General features: G+C 35.9%; 1 protein-coding gene across 6 annotated transcripts in view; it reads right to left on the reverse strand.

Annotated features, from left to right (window-relative positions):
* Nucleotides 1-759: 759 nt before the first annotated feature.
* Nucleotides 760-20,081, reverse strand: part of PHTF2 (putative homeodomain transcription factor 2) — a 62,871-nt gene continuing 43,549 nt past the window's right edge. For all 6 annotated transcript variants that reach the window (XM_040062231.1, XM_040062232.2, XM_040062233.2 and 3 more), the window contains 10 exons: nucleotides 19,335-19,493; nucleotides 16,345-16,563; nucleotides 14,350-14,478; nucleotides 12,865-13,137; nucleotides 11,573-11,704; nucleotides 10,785-10,871; nucleotides 9,595-9,750; nucleotides 6,234-6,329; nucleotides 3,847-3,972; nucleotides 760-3,082 (listed from right to left, as the gene is read on the reverse strand). In XM_040062231.1, the coding sequence (XP_039918165.1) occupies nucleotides 3,062-3,082; nucleotides 3,847-3,972; nucleotides 6,234-6,329; nucleotides 9,595-9,750; nucleotides 10,785-10,871; nucleotides 11,573-11,704; nucleotides 12,865-13,137; nucleotides 14,350-14,478; nucleotides 16,345-16,563; nucleotides 19,335-19,493 (1,398 nt within the window). In that variant the 3' untranslated portion in view covers nucleotides 760-3,061. The remainder of the gene's footprint in view (nucleotides 3,083-3,846; nucleotides 3,973-6,233; nucleotides 6,330-9,594; nucleotides 9,751-10,784; nucleotides 10,872-11,572; nucleotides 11,705-12,864; nucleotides 13,138-14,349; nucleotides 14,479-16,344; nucleotides 16,564-19,334; nucleotides 19,494-20,081) is intronic.

Here is a 20,081-nt window from a genome sequence, read left to right on the forward strand (position 1 = left end):
TGTTTTCCCCATTGGAAAAGATTATTTTGTCAGCTGCTATTTATTACTAAAAGATTTGCTTCCCCAGCTCCTGCACCAATACAGGTATATTTTATGCAGTCATGTAATAAAAATGTAATTGTTTATGGACTGAGAACAAAGAATCATGCATTCCTCCTTTGAACTCTTCTCTAACATTCCCACTGAGTGAAATTCGCTACTGAGAAACTCCTAACCAAAGCCTACCTAAGGAGGCAGCAGTGGACAGATCAACAACACCACCAATCTTTTTTCCTCCTTTCCCCTAGACAGACATGTTGGATGCCATGGGATTTGAAGTATCCAGTAAAGACAAGAGCAGCAGCCCACTACTACCACCTGTAAAAAAGAGAATTCTCTCTACTGTTTGCTGCTGGGTGCCAAAGATGGACCTTTGAAATCTGAACCAGAAATATCCTTAAGCATTACCTGGAATGCAATAAACCGGTAATCCAGAGAAATTTTTTTGAAGTTACTAAATTTGACAGCTACCCAAAGGGTTTTTAATGTCCCATTCCTAGAAGATAACATGGAGAACTAATGAAATTATTAAAGTATCTTTCTGCATTTCACATGTACTTTAACTTGGCTTGTTCTACATGACATTTTATATCATTTGCATTCCATGTGCAGGTTTCTTTCCCAAAAGTGTTTTAATCGAAATAGACTATATAGATTTAAATCAAAACAGGCAGACACAGAAATGTGCTGGACATTACTAAAAGATATAGCTCACTGCATTTTTTTCTTTTTTTTTACCATCAACCATAGAAAGCTTTATTCCAAGCCTGATCACACTTTCAGTTACAAAACACGTGGCAAAAAATAACAGTTAACACGCAAGATCTGCCATATTTCTACTTGCCTCTATTCTTATACTGGACTTTCCACACTGAGGGATGGAGAATAAACCTCTCTCATTTTTAACATAATGAATATACCTAAGGGTAGCAAATAAAGGTTTTTATTATTTTTAATTTCATTTCACAAATGTTTTACTGTCCCCAAGCCTTCGTTTGTTAGTGCAACAAACCGCACAGTGCGAGTTGCTGAGGTATACATGGTTAAACTAATTTCACCTTCAACCCAAACCACAGTGTTTTCTCTCACCCTTTTTTTTTTAAAGTAATGAAAGCCATATAGTCACTATTTCACATTTCTAAAAATGATTCCACTGTAAAGAATGGTTTTATAATAATGACAGGCTGTAAAAAGCAATTGCCTTATCTTTTATCACCCATAGAACTCCTGCCGTTCTTTTTTTTATTTTTAAATATATTTTGTGCAAAATTAAGTTCTGTGTTGGTCTGTACCATAATTTGGAAAAAACTGTGTATAAAATGTACTTAATTTTTAAAAACAATCCCAACGTCAAACAACAGAGAAAGGAGAAACAGATCAGAGGCAGCTGAAGTTTTCACATGAGAACCTAAATATAGTATGTTCTTAAAGCTCCAGTAATACATTCTTCCAAAAACCAGAATGCACTTTGGTCATTTTTAAACATTAGTACAGAGGCAAATAAAATACAAAATGCTTGTTTGTGTTGCTTTATATATAAAAATATTTTTATACCACATAAGTTTAAGACTCAATACTTCCAATCTTCCAAGATACTGAAGATTAGCAAACATAGGGCAATATCCAGACTCTTGTCAACAATTACTTGTCATTTTTGAGTATGAAACCAGTATTTTAGAAACATAAAATGTAAGAATACTTGTGCCTGGTGGTATTAAACCTCCCAAAATAATCTATAGTAGGAAAGTTTGTTACAAATTACTTAATTCCACGGGGATAGACACATTATTTCTGTCACATTGAAGAACCACGAGTCAATATGACTGGTCCTTGTGGGAGGCAGAGGGAGAGGTGTTGGAAACCCCAGCAGAAAGCCCACGGGAATGACACCTGCTGGGGAGGAATGGGAGTTATTTCAAGACACAAACCTGCCAAATACCAGGCTTTGTAGCTCTGCTGCTCACCAGAGCAACTTGTTCCTTGTGTTTAATTGTTCTTAAACTTCAATGTGGTAGCAATGGCATATACTATAGCGTACAAGGAGTGCATCTATTTTTTGCTCAGTCATTCAAGGCATTCCTTTCACCAGTAAATAATCTGCTTGTTTAAATATTCAACTTCAACATATAATACATACTGCTCCATAGTTCACCATAATATATCCCAATTAATATACATTTATATGTATAAAGTTTCTCATTAAAAGTAACAATAAAAAGTGCACATGCACAGTCAGAGCTGTGCAGAACAGCCCAGTATTTCAAATAAATACAATATTTAGTTTTTATCAAAATATCATACAGCATGATAACCATTTACAATTATTGCTCTAATAAGTGTGTTATCAAAGAACACTTGTTGACTTATTATATAATACCTTTTTAATATCCCAGGATATTTAAACTGCAGCTTATATGAGTTTAGATCCTGGAATTACTCAAAATATTAGAAATTCCCACTTGTTTCTAATAGTCATATAAAACATTTTTGCTGCCTGTCATACTGTATTGTCAGTACTTTATTTTTTGATTACGTCTCACTTTTCTATTGCAACCAAGCATCTATTGACCTTGCCCTCATAAATGACTGGTGCAAATGAAATATTCTACGCAATTTTACCACACTATCAAAAATCAAATGACTACCATATAGTGTTACTGGTAATTAAAAACGTCCAGCATTGGCTTAGCTTTAACAACAGACAGAGCAGTTTAGTGTGATCGAATTTCAGGATTTCAAACTCTGACACACAGTTTTTGACCTTTCCTAAGTCAGACCCTTTCCAAAACTAAGCAAGTAATATGAAAATAAAACATGTCAACTAAAACAAACATAAACCAGTGAGAAGATGAAATAAATACAAAGATTGCACAAGACAGATGTAAACACTTCTGTTTTCCAAATGACTTCCTTGAAGAGGTTGTAGCTTCTGAAATACAGATTCGGTGGCTGCTGTGAGGCAGTTTTGTCCATCAATGAGCTTTTCTGTAACACTGTGTTATTTCATCTTCTTTCTATACTGTCAAGACTTGATCTTCCAGAGCTGAAAAAATTAGAGCAGTACATCAACTTATTTCTCAAATTATTTGTTTACCAGAACTGCAATACTACCACGTTTTTTCTTACTGCATTTGCTACACGTTCTAATAACACACAATAAAATAGATTTTACATCCACCTACTTCTAACAAGAAAATTATAGTAGATGTAAGCAAACTTAAGAGCCATTAAAGGTCTTTGTGACAACTACAAGCTTATGCCTCATAACCTGAATCTTAGTTTCCAGAGTTTTCAGTTCAGAGTGGGCCAGAGAGAGGGATCTACAGGGACAGTCCATCAGCAGTTCAGACAAACCAACACCGTAGGACTGGTCACAGCAAAACCACTCCTACTGCAATACTTCACTGCACTGCAAGACAAGGATAGCCTGCCCCGTCTGCCTCCCTTTTAGAGCTACAGAGTCAACAGTTAGGAGCTCAAGCGAGAAGTCAAATCTGGGATATGAAGAAAAGTTAAGGAAGGTCTTGTATTTATGTGTTCGAGTGTCTCCGTATTTATGTATAAGAATTCTTGTAATCAACTGTCCTAAATGAAATTACAAAGACTCAAAATGGAAAAGAAAAAAGTTTAAAGGGCCACTCTGACAAATACACCATTATTCTTCTGATATGGATTTAATTTAATAATTTAGTAACAGTTTTCAAACAATGGATCTTCTAGTTAGCCTGGTTAAGAATTAACTATGCTTCAATATGTGTTCCATCTATAACAATATGGTGAGAAAAAGGATGCAGCTCAAGTGTTTACCTTTAGATTAAATCCAAGCAAGTCACTGATGACTCCAGAAACAGCTGACAGGATGACAACCTGGGTGATGTTATAAAGCAGTGGATTCATTGTAAGCCCATACAACCTAAAAGGACTGTCCAGTTCCTAAATAAGGCAAAACAACAGCCTCATTAAAAAACAAAAATGACACTAAAGGGGTTTTGTTCACACATGTATTGAGAAATATTAGATACTTTACGAAGTCTTCAAGTCCCAGTGGAGTAAAACGTTCTCCTATTATTCTGCATATCAAACACAATGTGCAGTAAAATATCCATCACATTGCTATTGTCTAAATATTTCTTAAAAAAACTGGAGGCTACCCATGTACAATTATCTACCAAACTGCTCATGAAGCCAAGAAAATAAAGAGCTAGGTGCCACCATCTCCAGATTTCTTACAGATTCCAGAAATCACCTTCAGCGTTAAAAGAACTGACAGGGAGCAGAACCACAAAAAGTGAGAAAAGATTGATTTTTCATAATGACAGAAGACTACCTCATGACTATGAAAATTAACAAAAACATCTTTCCTATTGCCATTTCCTTCCTTTTCCATTATTTTTGAAACTAACAACTGATCAATATAGACAGAGAAGAATGATACAGAAAAAAGATCCTATTATCATTAGACTGGAAATATTTCACTCTTTTTTTTTTTTAATTGGAAGGAACAAAAAAATTAGCCCAAATTAATCTGCAAGAAAACTTGAACAAAGAAGCTGTTTCACCGATTTTCAATTATTGCTATGTGAATATAGTCACCCCAACTTTTCTGGCCTAGAAAAATGTCAAATAACGGAAGGAAAAAGGAGATTTAAAATATGAGTGGATTATATAAAGTCTACCAACTATCAGTGCTTTAGTAATTTATATTTCCTAGCTTTAAATCTTCATCCCTCTCCTGCATTACATCCTGGGCCTTGAGAAAGGCCTTACAAACCCTTTCTTGAAAATGAAGAATTTCAAAGCTATGATTCTTCTTTCAGAAAGGTGAAATAAGAATGAACAACCTTTTCATTTAGATGTAATGTCATATAAAACTCTGCTGCAATTACAAAAGATACAAAAGACATGATCCTGAGAAGGACAGCAGAGAAATTCCGCAAGGAAAAAGTTTTTAGATTTTGGATTCATCTTACCAATTTTGTGAGTAAGAAAACAGTAAGAATATTCAACAGAATCTTGTATTTTTCAAAGTTTAAAGACCAAAACCATCCAAAATTAAATTTAAAAAAATCCTGAGCCCATTTAGCTACTGGGCATGAAGTATGTAATTGCGCTGATTGCCAACTACCAAGGATTTATTTAAAGCTCAAAGTAGGTGGCTTGGAAATCTCACTTTTCGGTATGTTCTCACAGTAACTAAATGATGGCCTGGGTCTGGGATTTGTGCCACAAAAGCTAAGTTCCCCACTGCAAAAGGCTGTGAGTTGGTACACTTTTGGGAAGAGGAAAACATGAACACTTTCTTTAAAACACTGAGAAGAGCATGAAAAAAATGGAAGCAATTTAGACCAAGAGTTGATCAGCATCCAACCTACCCACAGTCCCACAGCACACAAACACTTCAGTTCATGAGATGACACCTTGACCCTGATGGACTTTGTCCATTCTCTTCCAGTCTCTCCTTGAATCCAGATAACCTCTCTGCATCCCCAGTGTCCTTTGACCACCCAATGCATTGAGAATACTTCCTTTCATTTGCTCCACAACCAGGTCCTAAAAGCATTGCAGGCCCTTATTCTTACACCAGGAGTTAGTCACTGATTTAGTCAGTCTCTCCTTATTGCTGCAGCACAACTCTCAAGCGGTTGCTTTGTCAGCTCTGAGTCCCTGCTGACCCCTCTTATGGAAAGTGCTGTGTGTATCTTTTTAGAAAGGAGGGGACACACACCTTGCCCGAGGTGTGCTGGTGGGAAGAATTACTCATCTAACTAGAAGAAATACTCTGATCTCAGCTCCTGGCTGGCTAAATTAAAGAGAGTTTTAACTTCATTTTAAGGGCTGCTCCCTGGCATATGGGAATCAACAGGCTAAGGGAGCCAAATTCAGCGTGAGGCCACAAGGTCTTAAATCACCTCTGCATCAACACTCAAAACAGACAATAAAATTGCATCATTTATTTCTCAAGCATCCATCATCCTAAAGAATAAAACTGACTGGATGTAATAATAATTTGCAATCCTCAATGACAGCAACATAACAGACTGCAGTGTATGAACAAGCAGCATCCCAGTGAAAGAGGTACAGGGTAAATTTAAACTAAAGCACACCCTGCTGCCTGCAGAAGTAACACAAGTGACTCTTTAACCAATCTATTCCAGTCCCTTCTTATAATATGGGAATACCATTTTAATTCTTACCTTCAATAACTTAGTAGCAAGCTTTAAAACATTGTTCACTAGTGTCAGTTCCTCCTTCTTATTAGGCTTTTTCTCCATTTTCAAGTACAAGTTTATCTGATTTAAAACAAAAACACAAGTATCACCACCTACGCAGAATTTAAAGGAATTAATTTGGAACTACTTAGTATTTCAACAGTGTGATTGTTCAGTAACTATATGACAAAACTGCAAGAACTTTTCTGCAAGCAAGCAAACTTTTTGTTTCTTTTTTAATATTCAGGAACAAGTATTGGCTCAGCACCATAGGAAAATACAGTGCTTTATGATATAACAAATTACATTTGACATTATTATAGCACCAACTTTGAAGTTTATAAATTAGGCACAAAAGCCCACCAGCACAGGTAGGGTCTAGATAATTTCTTTTCCTCATTCAAGGCTTGCCTGAGGTTTGACAATTGATCCCCAGGTTTTTATACTAGTGGGCAGACCTTACAAGACTTAACATCTTCAGAAGTTATTGAACAGAATGAAATGCTAAACCGTAACTCTGCTAAAGTGTAATTTCTTTTAAAAGATTCTAGCGTAATTTAGTACTTCATGAGCACCTTGAGTGCAGAAAATCAATCTTTCCAGTGCCTTGAAATATTTGAAAAATTATTAAACTCTTCATTGCTGTAGGAGAACAGCATATTGAACATTTCAATACTTCTGTGATACAGACTTTTTTAGGTCATTATTTCTGAGAAAGTTAAGAGTTCAAATTAGCTCTTTTGCCCTTTTAGCAATTTTGAAGCATCAGCTTTCATTCTGAAACAACCTATCTTTTATATCCTAGATGAGACAAAGGCTAGGTTTTTTTCTTTTCTATTGCATAACCAGAGCAAATCAAAGGAAAAAAAAAAGTGTCTTGAAAAGCCAGAAGCTTTTTATTTTAGGTTTACAACCTTCAAAAATAAAAAAATGAACAATTTAGTAGCATGCTCAAGTATTTCTTCACATGACACCTGACTACAGAAAGGAAGTGATGCCACATGATGCTATGATATATTTAACCACCTCATTGTATGGTGGTTATTGAAATAAGGGCCATAGACGTCTAAAACAAGTAACAGATTATCAGATCTCCCTAAAAAGATTACTTTAAGTTTCTTACACAGGCCAAAACTCAAAATCTATGCCTCATATATTCTAAGGCATATTAAGCTCCTGAACTATTACCATTGCATTTTAAATTAAAATCATGCTTTCAGAACCAAAGAGATTCCAATTTTTAAAGATAAAACAATTAAGATTTCAACAATGCAAGTTTTATATGCAGGACTAAACAAAAAATAAAGGCTCTAATTAGCAACTCTGAAAACCCTAGGAAGAATTAAATCTCTTTTAAGAGATGATTAATTATTATGATTTTCTTAATTTCAATAACAAACTTGGCATCAAAAGAAGAAGTGTGTATGCACAGTCACCTACCACACCTATTTTGACATTCAAAACTGGCAGAATGACAATTATGGTCAGACCATACGTTTATTTTGCTCACAGATTTACAAGACCAATTAAAAACACTTTCAGAAGGATCTGAAAAATTACAACCAAACGGCATAAAAAAAAAAAAAAACAACCCTTTTAGTTTCCCATCGTGGCTCATAATCATGAAATTCATAGGCTAAATATAAAGCACAAAGAAGTGCCTGGAACTTTGCTAGCAAAAGTAGAATTTTCAATTTCATCTTATCTGTGGAGCATTTTAATTGTATCTGGGAGTTGAGATTCATATGTTTTTTGGTGGGGGTTTTTTTGTGCGTGTGTGTGTGTGTTTTTGTTGTACTTTCCTGTTTGTTTTCAGCTTTGTTCTATTCTCAGTAAGCCTAATAATTGCAGTGTGCCATTTTCCAGGACATTGAATCAGCTGTGTTTTTTTAGATAAAGTGAGCATCAGCCAATTTTTTGGGCTTGACCTTTCTTGAAAAGCCAAAATATTAGACTCCCATGAGTGTCTCAAGAACGCTGTAGTAGCCAGCTCTAGCAAATGAAACCAGTCTAAAATGAGTCCTACCCAGGGAGAAGTGCATCCTTTTAACTTTCTGAGAAACAGTTGTAAATTCTATTTTGGTTTTCAGTTCATAAAGCTCTCTGGCATTTTCGAGGAAAAAGATTTGTAACAGGATAAGCTACTTTCAATGCAAAGATAAGTGTCTGATGATGTAACACTTCTTCAAGTTCTGAGGACATACAGAAAGTGTTTCTTTCAATATCCTTGCTAGATTAAAATGTTCAAACATTGACTCCCAGGAAGAGCATAGTATAGAAACCTATGAAAGCAAAACAAAGGCTTGACAATCTCTCTCCCCTTGCTCTCTGCATTTTTTTCCAATCCTTATCCTGAACACTTCCCTCCATTTTCATTCCAGAAACAGCAAACAAACTTCACTGGGACATTCAGCTACTGGTACTCTGGGGATCAACAGAACAATGGAAAACTCTCCAGGCTAATGAACTCTGAGAGGTTTCAGACTGGGGCAAAATATCTCATTCAGGACAAGGCAGAGGGGCAGTCAGGCTTCTCAGTGTCCAACCTTATCTTCAGAAAAGGCAGAATAAGTAATTTATATCACCTGTCACAGGCCTCACACCCTGACTTTGGGACACACAGTGTGGAAGATTTTATTCTCCTACTTTAACACTTTTTCTGTAGGAAACCTGTGAAGGTTTCTAGAACTGCCTATTCACCTTGCTCTGAAAGGGTTGTTTTGTACCAGTGTGAAACTTCAGAAGAAAGATTTCTTTCTAACCTAACACTAAATGAACATGTTTAGCTTGGAAAACTATCAGCAGTGCCAGGCAGAGCAGAGAGGGAATTTTGAAGTACAAACACCAACAAGAACATTCCTGAGAAGAAACACATATAGATCCAAAGCCAAGCTTGAAAAATTACTGGGAAAAAAAAAAAGATTTCCAAGGAATCGACAAGAGGCTGTATGTAAATCCATGCAACCTAGCAGTCCTAAGCTATTGGACTTGAAACAGCAACTCACTTCATAGAGGGTTAAATTTGTTTTCAAATCTTTTACTCACCCAGCCAAAAATGAGATTCCATGTGTTTTTTTCATATTTAAAAACTAATTTTTATGTTGGTGTTCTGTTAGAAGTTAAATTATATCAAAGGAGATGGTGCCTCTAAGCCCACTCACTTAAACAGAAGTTGGGATAGAGTCCAACATTTATCTCAGAAACCGAACTTTGGGTTGCAAAGTTGCTTCACTTCCCCATAATTAACTCCCTAATCCAAACTATTTTAATAAATCTACAAGGCCTGAGACCTACCAGATAAGTGTGTTGTTTAGATATAAAAACATAGGTCTATACAAATTCTCACCTGCTCAGTAAGTAATATTGAGGTATTGCTGTACTTTTTACTTGTTTCAGATCCAAGAGTAACAAATCTTAAGAGAAAAAGAGTTAGAGAAATGCACCAAATTACGAGTTCCCAGTTGTAGTGACAATCAAGGAAAATCTCATGCATGTGAAGCAGCTGAAAAAAAAAAGAGGCAAGAAATCAAAATTTAATTTGAAATAATAATTACATTACAATACAATAAAACAGTTAAGTATCTCCACAACTTCAAGAAACATATCCCAGTAATAAATATATGGAAGGTTTTCAGGCCAATAAAATTTGACTCAATTTTAAATCAACCCTGTATCAGAGATATGAGGTCTGAGAAGGGAAATAAAAAAATACACTAAGGCAATTTTTAACTCCTGCTCAAACCTGCAAAGGCACTACATGGGATAAAAAAAAATACCCTCACATGTACTAAATTTTATGTAAATTACATTCTTAATAAAATACTTATAATTAGCTAGCAGGCCAACACAATAGAGTTAATTAGAAATTGGAAAGAGAACACGACCCGAAGCCATTCAGAACATCCTCTATATTTTGAAACAGAAGCTCAAAGACAAATCTTTAGCCACAGAAATCTTTAAACATAGATTTACTTACTAAAAGATTTTCCACTAGAGGGCAGGCAAATATAACCAACAAGCCTGTTTCTCACAGAAAGCATCAACCAAGGTCAGTACCAACTGTGTTTGCAGAAGTGTGGTTTGATGCAAAATGAAAAAAAAACCCAAAAAAAGTGTTCCAAAACCACAGTGAGAAATGAAGGAAGACACAGATTCAAAATATAACAGTGGTATCCCTGAGTTGGCAGTGATACACAAGTATCATTGAGCCAACTCCTGGTCCTGGCACAGGATACCCCAGGAATCACATCGTCCCAGATGTAGAATCTACCACTTGTCCTCATTGGACACCACACCACTGGTGATTGCTCTAATTTTTTGTGACAAAGTTTTCTTTTGCTATTACAGAAAAATATTCTAAAGTAGATGAAATGACAATACAAAATGGTGCTCTATTCCAAAAAGCTCTAACAGATATTACCGTTTTTTTCACTGGGGTCTTCTAACTTACTAGAAATCCCCATGCAAAAGGCACTCAAAATTTTTTTAAAAACTATTTATGTCATGGCTGTTTCTCTACAAGTAACATTTCCTCACCTGTGCACAACAGATAAACACAACTGAGATAGTCAGTAGGAAGGCAGATGAAACGATGACATCCACTGAGCGCTGAGGACCTCGACGCTGAAAATACAGGAAATGCACACGTGAGTGAAACCCCACCCAATCAGCACTGGTATGCAGCATAACTAGTTAGAATCACACTCTTCTTCACTGGTTATTTCTCAGCTGACCTATACACCTGTCTCTGACCACTTTTTTGTTAGCCACATTATTACACAAATGTTCCCGCTGGCACAGAAAAAGGTGGTTAGAAGGAAAGTATGGAAAGTTACAAGTGTGGTTAGAAGGAAAGAAGGAAAGACATTCCACAACAGGACAACCAACTATATGCAGAAATTTAAAACACTTAATATTTTCACAGATCTTTTTCTGCTTGTAAAAACAGATGAGATTCTAAAAGTTAAAGTCAGTATTAGACTACAATCACTTTTTGCCCAACATATTCACACAACTTTTCAGCTGGCATTACTAAGACAAGACTCCAACTCTGAACACACTCAGGTTTTAATCCAAGATGAAAACCACATATTAACTTTCTCAAAATCTGTCTGCTTGCAGGCACTGCTGGCCCAGAGTCAAAGAAGTGAAACATATATGTGCACCCATAGTAAATGTACAGGAGAAATACTCAGCCTACAACACCAACCTTCCATCAGGAGCAGAGGAGATATTTTATATCAGAACATAAACATACATTCTTTTAAGATGTTTAAAATTAAATGTGTTAAACCTTATTGAAGCAAAAATATACATTATTTTACCTTTAGATAGGACCTGAGAGAAAGCCACATTTTTATATTTTGCACTTTCTTCAAGCGGAAGTGAGGAACCTCTGATTTTCTTGCCCTTCTGGCAGATGTTAGATGACCAAAAAGTTTGGCAAAAAGTAGCCTCTGCAGAGAAAAAAAAAAAAAAAATACCATAATTGTGAAATGATTTTCAGAAATACTAAAAAAATAAAAAGCTTCACTAAATATGTCAAGTTAATGTACAATGTACCAGTGTAAATTAAAATATGCTAATATAAACCAGAACTAAGTGCAGCATATTATTAAAGAGAGGAGATACACTAAAACATTTTAGAAGTCTCCACGCTCTAATGATTAACAAAATTTAGCTATACTTTGAGTTCCTTTCTTTAAATTTTAGATAGACCTGCCATACTCTTAAAATTTGGGGAAAAAACCCCAAACCTGACAACTATTTGCATTAGAGAGCACCTATACCACCAAAGTTCCTTTCAATACAAATCATTATTAGAAGCAGGTTAATTCTATTCTACTGTATTACACCCCGTATTTTGACCATAATTTGAGAACAGAAAGAATAAAAATGTTTCTTTTGCAGCCAGTAAGTATTTATATGCTGCAGCCAGTAAGGTTGCTCTCTGAAGTTTCACTTGCAATAGCAAGCAATGGTGTAGAACTTCAGAGAGCAGCTCTCAGCATCTCCAGCTACAGAACTGATCTAACAACAAAGCAGGCAGGGCCTTGGCCAGGGATGGACAGAACTCTTTTGAATGCCCCATCCTGGAAGTGTTCAAGGCCAGGTTGGACAGGGTCTGAGCAACCTGGTCTAGTGAAAGGTGTCCCTGTCCATGGCAGGTGGGTTGGAACTGGATGATCTTTAAGGTCCCTGCCAACCCAAACCATTCTATGATTCTGTGAATTAAACTGAAGGTTTTGAATGAAACACACTGGAAATTTATAGAGCTCTTTTCCAGAAATTCTCCTTGTGGAAACCTGAAACAAACTGGGATATGACTAAGCATTGGGTTAATGCATTGAGCCAGTCTTCCCCCAGAAGTTGTCTCCAGGAAAAAAAAAAAGAAAATAAAAACATCAACAAAAAAGCCCCTTCTAGCTTCAGAGACTTCAGTCCACTGGAACTGAGTCATCTCCTAAACTGCAAGCCCACTGAAGTGTTTGTCATCACTGATCTATGACTGAGAGCATGCTGAAGAAAGCAAATTTAAAATACCCGCGAAGTCAAAACCCATAAACATTAAACCTTGGTTTGCTTTAGATGACACCTCTTGGTCTGCTGTCCCTACCTGTTTATATGTTCTCTCTGCTACACAGAGCAGAAAAAAGAAAATCCACACTAGAGACACTCGGACCACAAAACTTATGATAACCATTGAGAGAACCAGAACATCTCCATCTGATCCAAATGCAGTCATGCAAAGCTCAGTGGCAGAATGTGCAGCTAGTTGTTCTAAATCTTTAGCTTGGGAAAGTCGAAAGACAAAGGGCATTAATCCCAAGATTAAAGATATGACATTTCCAAAAATCTGATAGCCAATTCCTGGTATATAGCTGTTCACCTAAAAAAAAAAGAAAACAAGGTATATATTTAATTTCAGAATGATTTTGTCATTAATTCAATTAAAAATATTAATATTTTTATTTTGTCACAAAGAACACTTTATGAGCTGGTAAACTGTATGAAAACTTCAACCTATCATCTTCCCATTTTACTATTAAAAAACCTCCAAGTCCTCAAAGATCACTAATGCACAGGAACCAAATAAGACAAATCACTTATTAATCACAACAATAAAACACTGCAGTTAAACTCCAGTGCATATTCCTGCATTAAAAATTCACTGAATGCTGAATTAGCCAAGTGGGCCAATCAGACTGGGCTGCTTAGATCCTGTGTGCTGCTCCTATTCCTGTTTGGTTTAGGTTGTATTCCTTTTAGTGGAATCAAAGTGTTTACAGTGCAGACAGCGCTGCAGTGCTGCTGTGCTGGCCACAGCTTGCTGAGTTTCCCTATGCTGTGTATTGCATCCAGACCTGTAAAGTCTGAGTCAGGCAGGTTTGTGAATAAGTTGCTCTCTAACAAGTTGGAGAGAGTGAGTATCAACCTGTCAGAACTAGTGAGAGTTTTCTTTGGCTCTGCTTGGGTTTTATGAGCAACCTACAAAATACCCACGTTGTCTATATTGAAAAAGAGCACATCAGTTAAATGCATTTCCAACTGTCTCCTGGAGGGGAGTACTAGGAAAAAGGAGGGAGGACTAGTGAGAACATCCCACTCATCCTCTTAGAGGTTTGCTTCCTAAAGAGGAAAGCTTTCTTTTCCAATCCTAACTTTAGCATCCTGATACTCAGATGTGTATATTCCTAACCCAATAAATTACTTATTCACTGAAATCAAGGAGATAAACCCATATATTCACAGCATCTATCAATAAAACGGAGGTTGGCTATGTGAGCAGGCACCTAACAATGCAAACACCTTTTATTGTCCCAACACTGAAAATCTGGTAGCTCTGTAATCTAGTAGCAACAAGTAAATCAGATGTAAGCCATAGAACAATAATGTGAATAAGAGATACATAAACAATAGCACAAACAACAAAGCAAACAAATTAAACACCCACAACTAACCCAACCAAAACCCCACCAAGCAACACAAAAAACAAAAAACCAAACCAAACACAACCAACCATAAACCAAGCTTGGTAGTGATAGTGGTAGTGCTTACACTTCTAAATATGATACTTGCATAAAGTAAAACAAATACTCACTCTGTTCATTATCATGCCACTGATTTCAAGCACAGACATATCTGCTTTCTTGCAGTCATTACCTTCCCATACAATTGCACTTATTTTTTCTAGTCCTGGATTCAAACTGTGGATCCAAGGTAAATGACTCTGGGGATGACACAGAATATCTTCCATCAGAAATAAAAATCTATTTTCATGTCAATATGCCTTTGTCAGCAATATACTAACAAACCCCCTCCCTGAAAAAAAGCCCAAAACATACAAACAGCCCCCAAAAACTCCCCCCCAAAAAATAAACAAAAAACCCAACAAACCAACCACAACAACAAAAAACCAAAACCCCCAACCAACCCTACCAAAAAACCATACTGAAACACTTTAACATATAGTAGAAATAAATGCTATATAGCAATATTTGTGTCAGTCTCATCCCTCAAAATCATCCCCTTCTTTTCCAAGAAACAGCTGTGAGAACAGAAATCTCTCCTGGATGACTAGGATGAGTTAATGGGATTAAGAATTTATATGCTTCTTTTTCACTCAAGCATATCAAAGAAGAGAGAAATATGAAAACATTCTACTTATGTAATCTTTAATTCTGACACATTTAATGAATTTTTTTATTATTATTTAGCCCCAACATTCTGAAAAGCACTCCTCCCAGGTTAAGCCTAGGGGAAACTTTTTTTTTTCAAATTGTTATTTGCTCTTAATGGTATTTGTACACTTCACAATCCTTGTTATGCATAAAGACCCTTATGCGGCCAGCCTCAGAGAGCAGTAGGTGTCTCATCACTACAGGCAGCTCCTAGAGCAAAGCAATCCCAGGTTAATCTTCTGAATCCACTAAGGGCTCAGGGACCTTTTCTTCAAACCACAGAGCCAAGTGAGAACTAAAGGATATGGAAAAACATTGAGATGACAAGTACTGCTGTGGTCATTTCTTTATTTTCCTCAGCCCTGTCTCCTTCCTATCCCATTCAGGAGATTAAAATTGCTTTTAGTTTTAGTCACCTGGCACTATGTGCATCATGCTGCTGGAAGTGGTGGTGCTGGCAGGGCATGCTATTATTTTTAATTTAGATTATCATTGATTAAAAGTAAAGCTCTATTTTCATTTTATTGCTTGCTTTGTAAGTATTGATCTGAAATCTTTGTAATCTGCTGAGTACTCAATTATCTCCCTTCTTACTTCCACTGGGTGAAGAAGAGATTATTTATAATATTAAAATTGTGTAAATATTTGTTGCAGGTTTTTCTTAACCACAGTTTACCAAGCTCTCCCTCTAGAGGGAGTATCAACACCAGGAGCTGAAATTAAAAAATTTACAATCTGCAATCAAATAGAAAAATTCTCAACTGGTCAAATCAATATAAATCCTCAAGTCAATATATATACTGTAATTCAACTCACTACTCCAAGGTTTAGTGTTTCATGGAATGCAAGCAGGAAGAACGAAAAAAAAAATTAAAAAATACTGCACAAAATAATCCAAATTGCTATTATTAACTTTAAGGGAAAAAAAAAAACAAAAAACCAACCAAATAGAATTTAGAAATGTATAATACACCCATTATATCATATATACATGCATATACATAAAGCATATGTAATCATTCTGTTTGCTTTTCTTATATATCTATTTCTAAATAAGCAAACAGAAAGATGTCTGATAAGTACTTATAAAAAGCAATTCCACTAGAGAAAAAGAAGACCAAACCCACCCCCAAAAAAACCAAAAAAAAAAAAAAAAACCAACCAAAAAACAACCAACCAAAACACAACAAAAAACACCACTATAGGCTATTTTCATATATTGTCATACCCGCTTCTTTTGACAAATTAATGACTGAGTAGTAGAAATCAAGTTTTATTTGTTTTAATTCTATCAAATCACTTTGGCTTTGTTACTTCCATCTAATATAGGTCTTTCTCCCAGACTTTCTGTGATGTGTGATAGATATCACTGAACTTGTGTGCAGTGTAGAAAAACAAAATCGGTGGATACCGACCTGATGAAATGGGTCATCTCTGAATTCTTTCTTGACACATGGATTCACTTGAGGGCTCTCCACGTCTGTCTCACTGGTACAGGACGAGTGGCACTCAGCACAGTGCAAGAGGTCCTCCCACAGCACATCTTCAGTTTCTGACTCTGGCCTGGCACTCTCAGAGTCTTGTCTGGAGCTTGAGCACCGAGAACTGCAGCTAGTACCTGATTTAGGTGTATCCTGAAACCCAAACACCCATGGGAATTAATGCCACTCTTTTTTCATACGGCATTTCCTGGCAGAGATGTTATAAAGTTCAGATTAATGAACCTGTGTTTATCTGGATTTTTAGGTTCTAATCCATTATCCTTGTCATCAGAAAGATTTGTATGTTTATCGCAAGTGTGTCTAAGAGGTTGCATACTTTAAGATAATGTACCAAAAAGCAACAAGCCCTGCTTTTTAGGGAGGGGGTCACATAAGGAAGACTCAAATCATACTCATTATTAAAAGGAAACAACAACTTGACGCATTTTTAGAGCTCATTAGTTTAAAATTGAACAGCAATTATTGAGCCACAGACTCCAGCTATATCTCAAACTTCTGAGGAATTGACCCTCAAAGTTCCCTGAAGTCACATTGTTACTACTAACATACCTTCTCAAAGACAGAGAGATGCATCAGATATAGAGGGGAAAAATAAGCAAGGGTACACACAGCTACTGCCAGGTTTATGTGTAATCTGCACAGTTAGACATAAAATTTTAATTATTTTAAACAAACTGCACTTGACAAACAAGTATGCCTCTATAAACTCAAGTTTTACCTAGTTCTTAGATAAAGAAAGAAAAATCTTAAGTTTGGGACATTCAAATCTCCCAATGCATACACCAGAAACAATCTACTGCTGTCTTCAGAAAAACACTACTTTCTACAATAAACAGAATCCACTTACAGCAAGACAGGGGTGTGGTATTAAAAGCAGTATCAGCCTACTCATTGCCATCCTCTTGCAATTTCCATTCCCTCTTAACACCAAGTTTATTTCTTTCTACTAATTTATCTTGAGAACACACAATTTTTTACACAGAAAAAAAATTAAGCACTGTTTCAGCAGACATACTAACTTACTGCGTTTCATAGTCCATTACTATCTGAAGAAATGTTTTTCATTCTTTCTGAAAACCATGCTTAATGTATTTTATGAAAACCATTTTGTAAAGAAATGTTTAGAAAAACTTTGGTCTGAACTCCTCCTCCACTTTTTATAGAGGGGTAACATCAATGAAGAAAGAGTCCAAAGTTGTGGGTTTTTTTCAAGGAAAAAATAAGATATTTATAGAAGGCAGTCACTACTGGGTACCACTGAGGCTGAAAGTTAATAAAGTAAGAACATGAAAAATAGCTTGCTCAAACAACAATTAAGTAGACATATAAACATGAGGATAAAAGAAAATGTAGGACAGAATTTGTATATCCACTGACTTCACTAATTTTTTCTTTTAAATACAAAAAAAGCTTTCACTGATTTGAAAACTATTGTTACATTTCTTTTGTAATGGTGTGGGGGAGGCAAGCTGGTAGCAAGAAAGAAAAGCTTCCTCTTTCTTTGCATCAGTCAGAGCAGTGAACAGGGAGTAAGTGTCAAACAGCACTGCCACAGTTAAACACGGAGTACATTTTGTCTCTTTAGTTTCTGAAGGTATCTACAAAAGTCTTCCCTAGCTTTGAAGCACTCTATGCAAGAGAAAATATATCCAAGCAGAAAAACAGAAGAAATCAACTGTAATGGTGTCCTTCTGCTTCCTCCTGTGAGGCACTACGGCTGCACAAGCACACAGAGAAGGGACTTCTTCTGTAACATGAAACAAACAGTGCCACTATCACAAACCACACACAAAAAAAGGTATTAAATGCTGAGATCAATTAACATTCTGGATCTTTCTAACCAAAGTCTGTGAGAAATGAGTGAAGGAATAGTTTATTTAATAATGCTTTTAATGCAAAGCATCAACTTCAAGGCTTTGCAATTGTGATCAGAGCAAGCAATACCCAAACCCTTTCAATACACTTTTCCTGTATCAAGTAGAGTTTACTTATGAGACTCTGCCTATCAAATCCATCTGTCAGTGGACTTTTGTCAGTGCTGATTTTACTCTTTTTCTTTGCTCAGCGTTAGTGAAAAAAATAGCAAAACAGTCTTTTAAAAGTGTTTCATATGTGTGAAGCTGCTTACCATTAGCAAAACAGCATAATTTTTAAAAATAATGAATAAATAAACAAAACCACAGTAAGATATCCCATTCTCTTTCAATGACTGAGTCCTTACAATTAAGGATTCTGCTAATATGGAATCTGTGAAGTCCCCTATTATAAGCTGTATTGTCAAGCAACTCTCTTAAAATTTTGGTATTTTTTTATGCTTTAACAATTTTGTTAAAATTTCATGACAAGATTTTATATTGTTGTTTTAACGAACGAGGAAATGAAAACTCAGAGTCAATCTGACTTCTCCACAAGGAAGCAAGTGAATCCAAAATACTAAATGGAGAGAAACAGGAGCAGTACCATGCTGAAAATTTGCATATTCCCAATTACTACTGTTTCTGCAACAAAGCAAATTTCCAGAGGAGATAACTGGTGTCATAAGACAGCAACAGAGATGCCATAACCCGATGCAAAATCTACCAGACATATTTTAGTCTCCTTATAACAAATTGGAAAATAGGATGAAGCTCAAAGAAATTAGATTACAACCCCTTAATTTCAAAATACTGTCATTAAACAAAAGTTTTAAAAAAATTTCTCTCTTCCTCACTAGAATGACTTCCAATTTACAGACTCCTAAAATCCAGTACAGGAAAAAAACCCACCACATTTGTGAAAATATCATAGCTTAAGTCCAGGCAGCAAGAAAGTGCATGCAAGCTGCTTGCTCAATATACCTTACTCAATAAGAAGGCAAGTGATTTTAAGAATTTACATGCAAGAAGCAATAGAAATGAACATACCTCCAGAGGGTAGTGCTTCTTATAATGGTGAGATTTCCTGTTTCGAAGTGTACAATCGCTAGAAGTGCGTTCTACATTGCGGCGTAAAGAATAGCCAGCTTCAGGCCCTTCCTCACTAGAAACTTCATCTGATAAATTTGTCACAGTCCTGTGAGTATCCTAGTGCAAGAAATACAGTATTAGTAAGACACAGTCATATTTATTAAGTCTTCTTCTTCTCAACTACTGAAATAAAATTTCTCTCTACAACTTTGGTATCTATGCTCACTTAAACCAGATATTAAAGCATTTTCAAGACTCAAGTAATTGGCAGAGCAGGAACTATGGAATAGAAATTGTATCATCAAAAACATTTTTTCAAAGGAAGGCCTAGTTCACATTACCCTCAAGAAAGACTATGATGCTCTTATTTTAAATGTGATTTTTCATAAACTGAACATGCCAAGATAGGCTTAGAGAGAATGTATCCGCATCCGAATAGAACAAAACAAACCAAAAAATTCAAACCAACCAACCAAAAGTAATGGTATAACATTGAATTATCAACATATTCAGTACAAAATTAATATTTACCACCTCTTAAAAGGATGAGGTGCTTAGAGAACGTATGTTGAATACTGAGGTCACTAATGTGCATTACTTTGAGTACAGGATATCCAGGAGATAATAAGATCCAGACAAATTAAAAGTTCTGCTTCCTTCCATGATCACTTCCAATGATTCTGTAATGATTCTATTATTCCCTCT

The sequence above is a fragment of the Hirundo rustica genome, chromosome 4 (assembly GCF_015227805.2).
Source record: "Hirundo rustica isolate bHirRus1 chromosome 4, bHirRus1.pri.v3, whole genome shotgun sequence".
In the NCBI taxonomy this organism is placed as follows: Eukaryota; Metazoa; Chordata; class Aves; order Passeriformes; family Hirundinidae; genus Hirundo; species Hirundo rustica.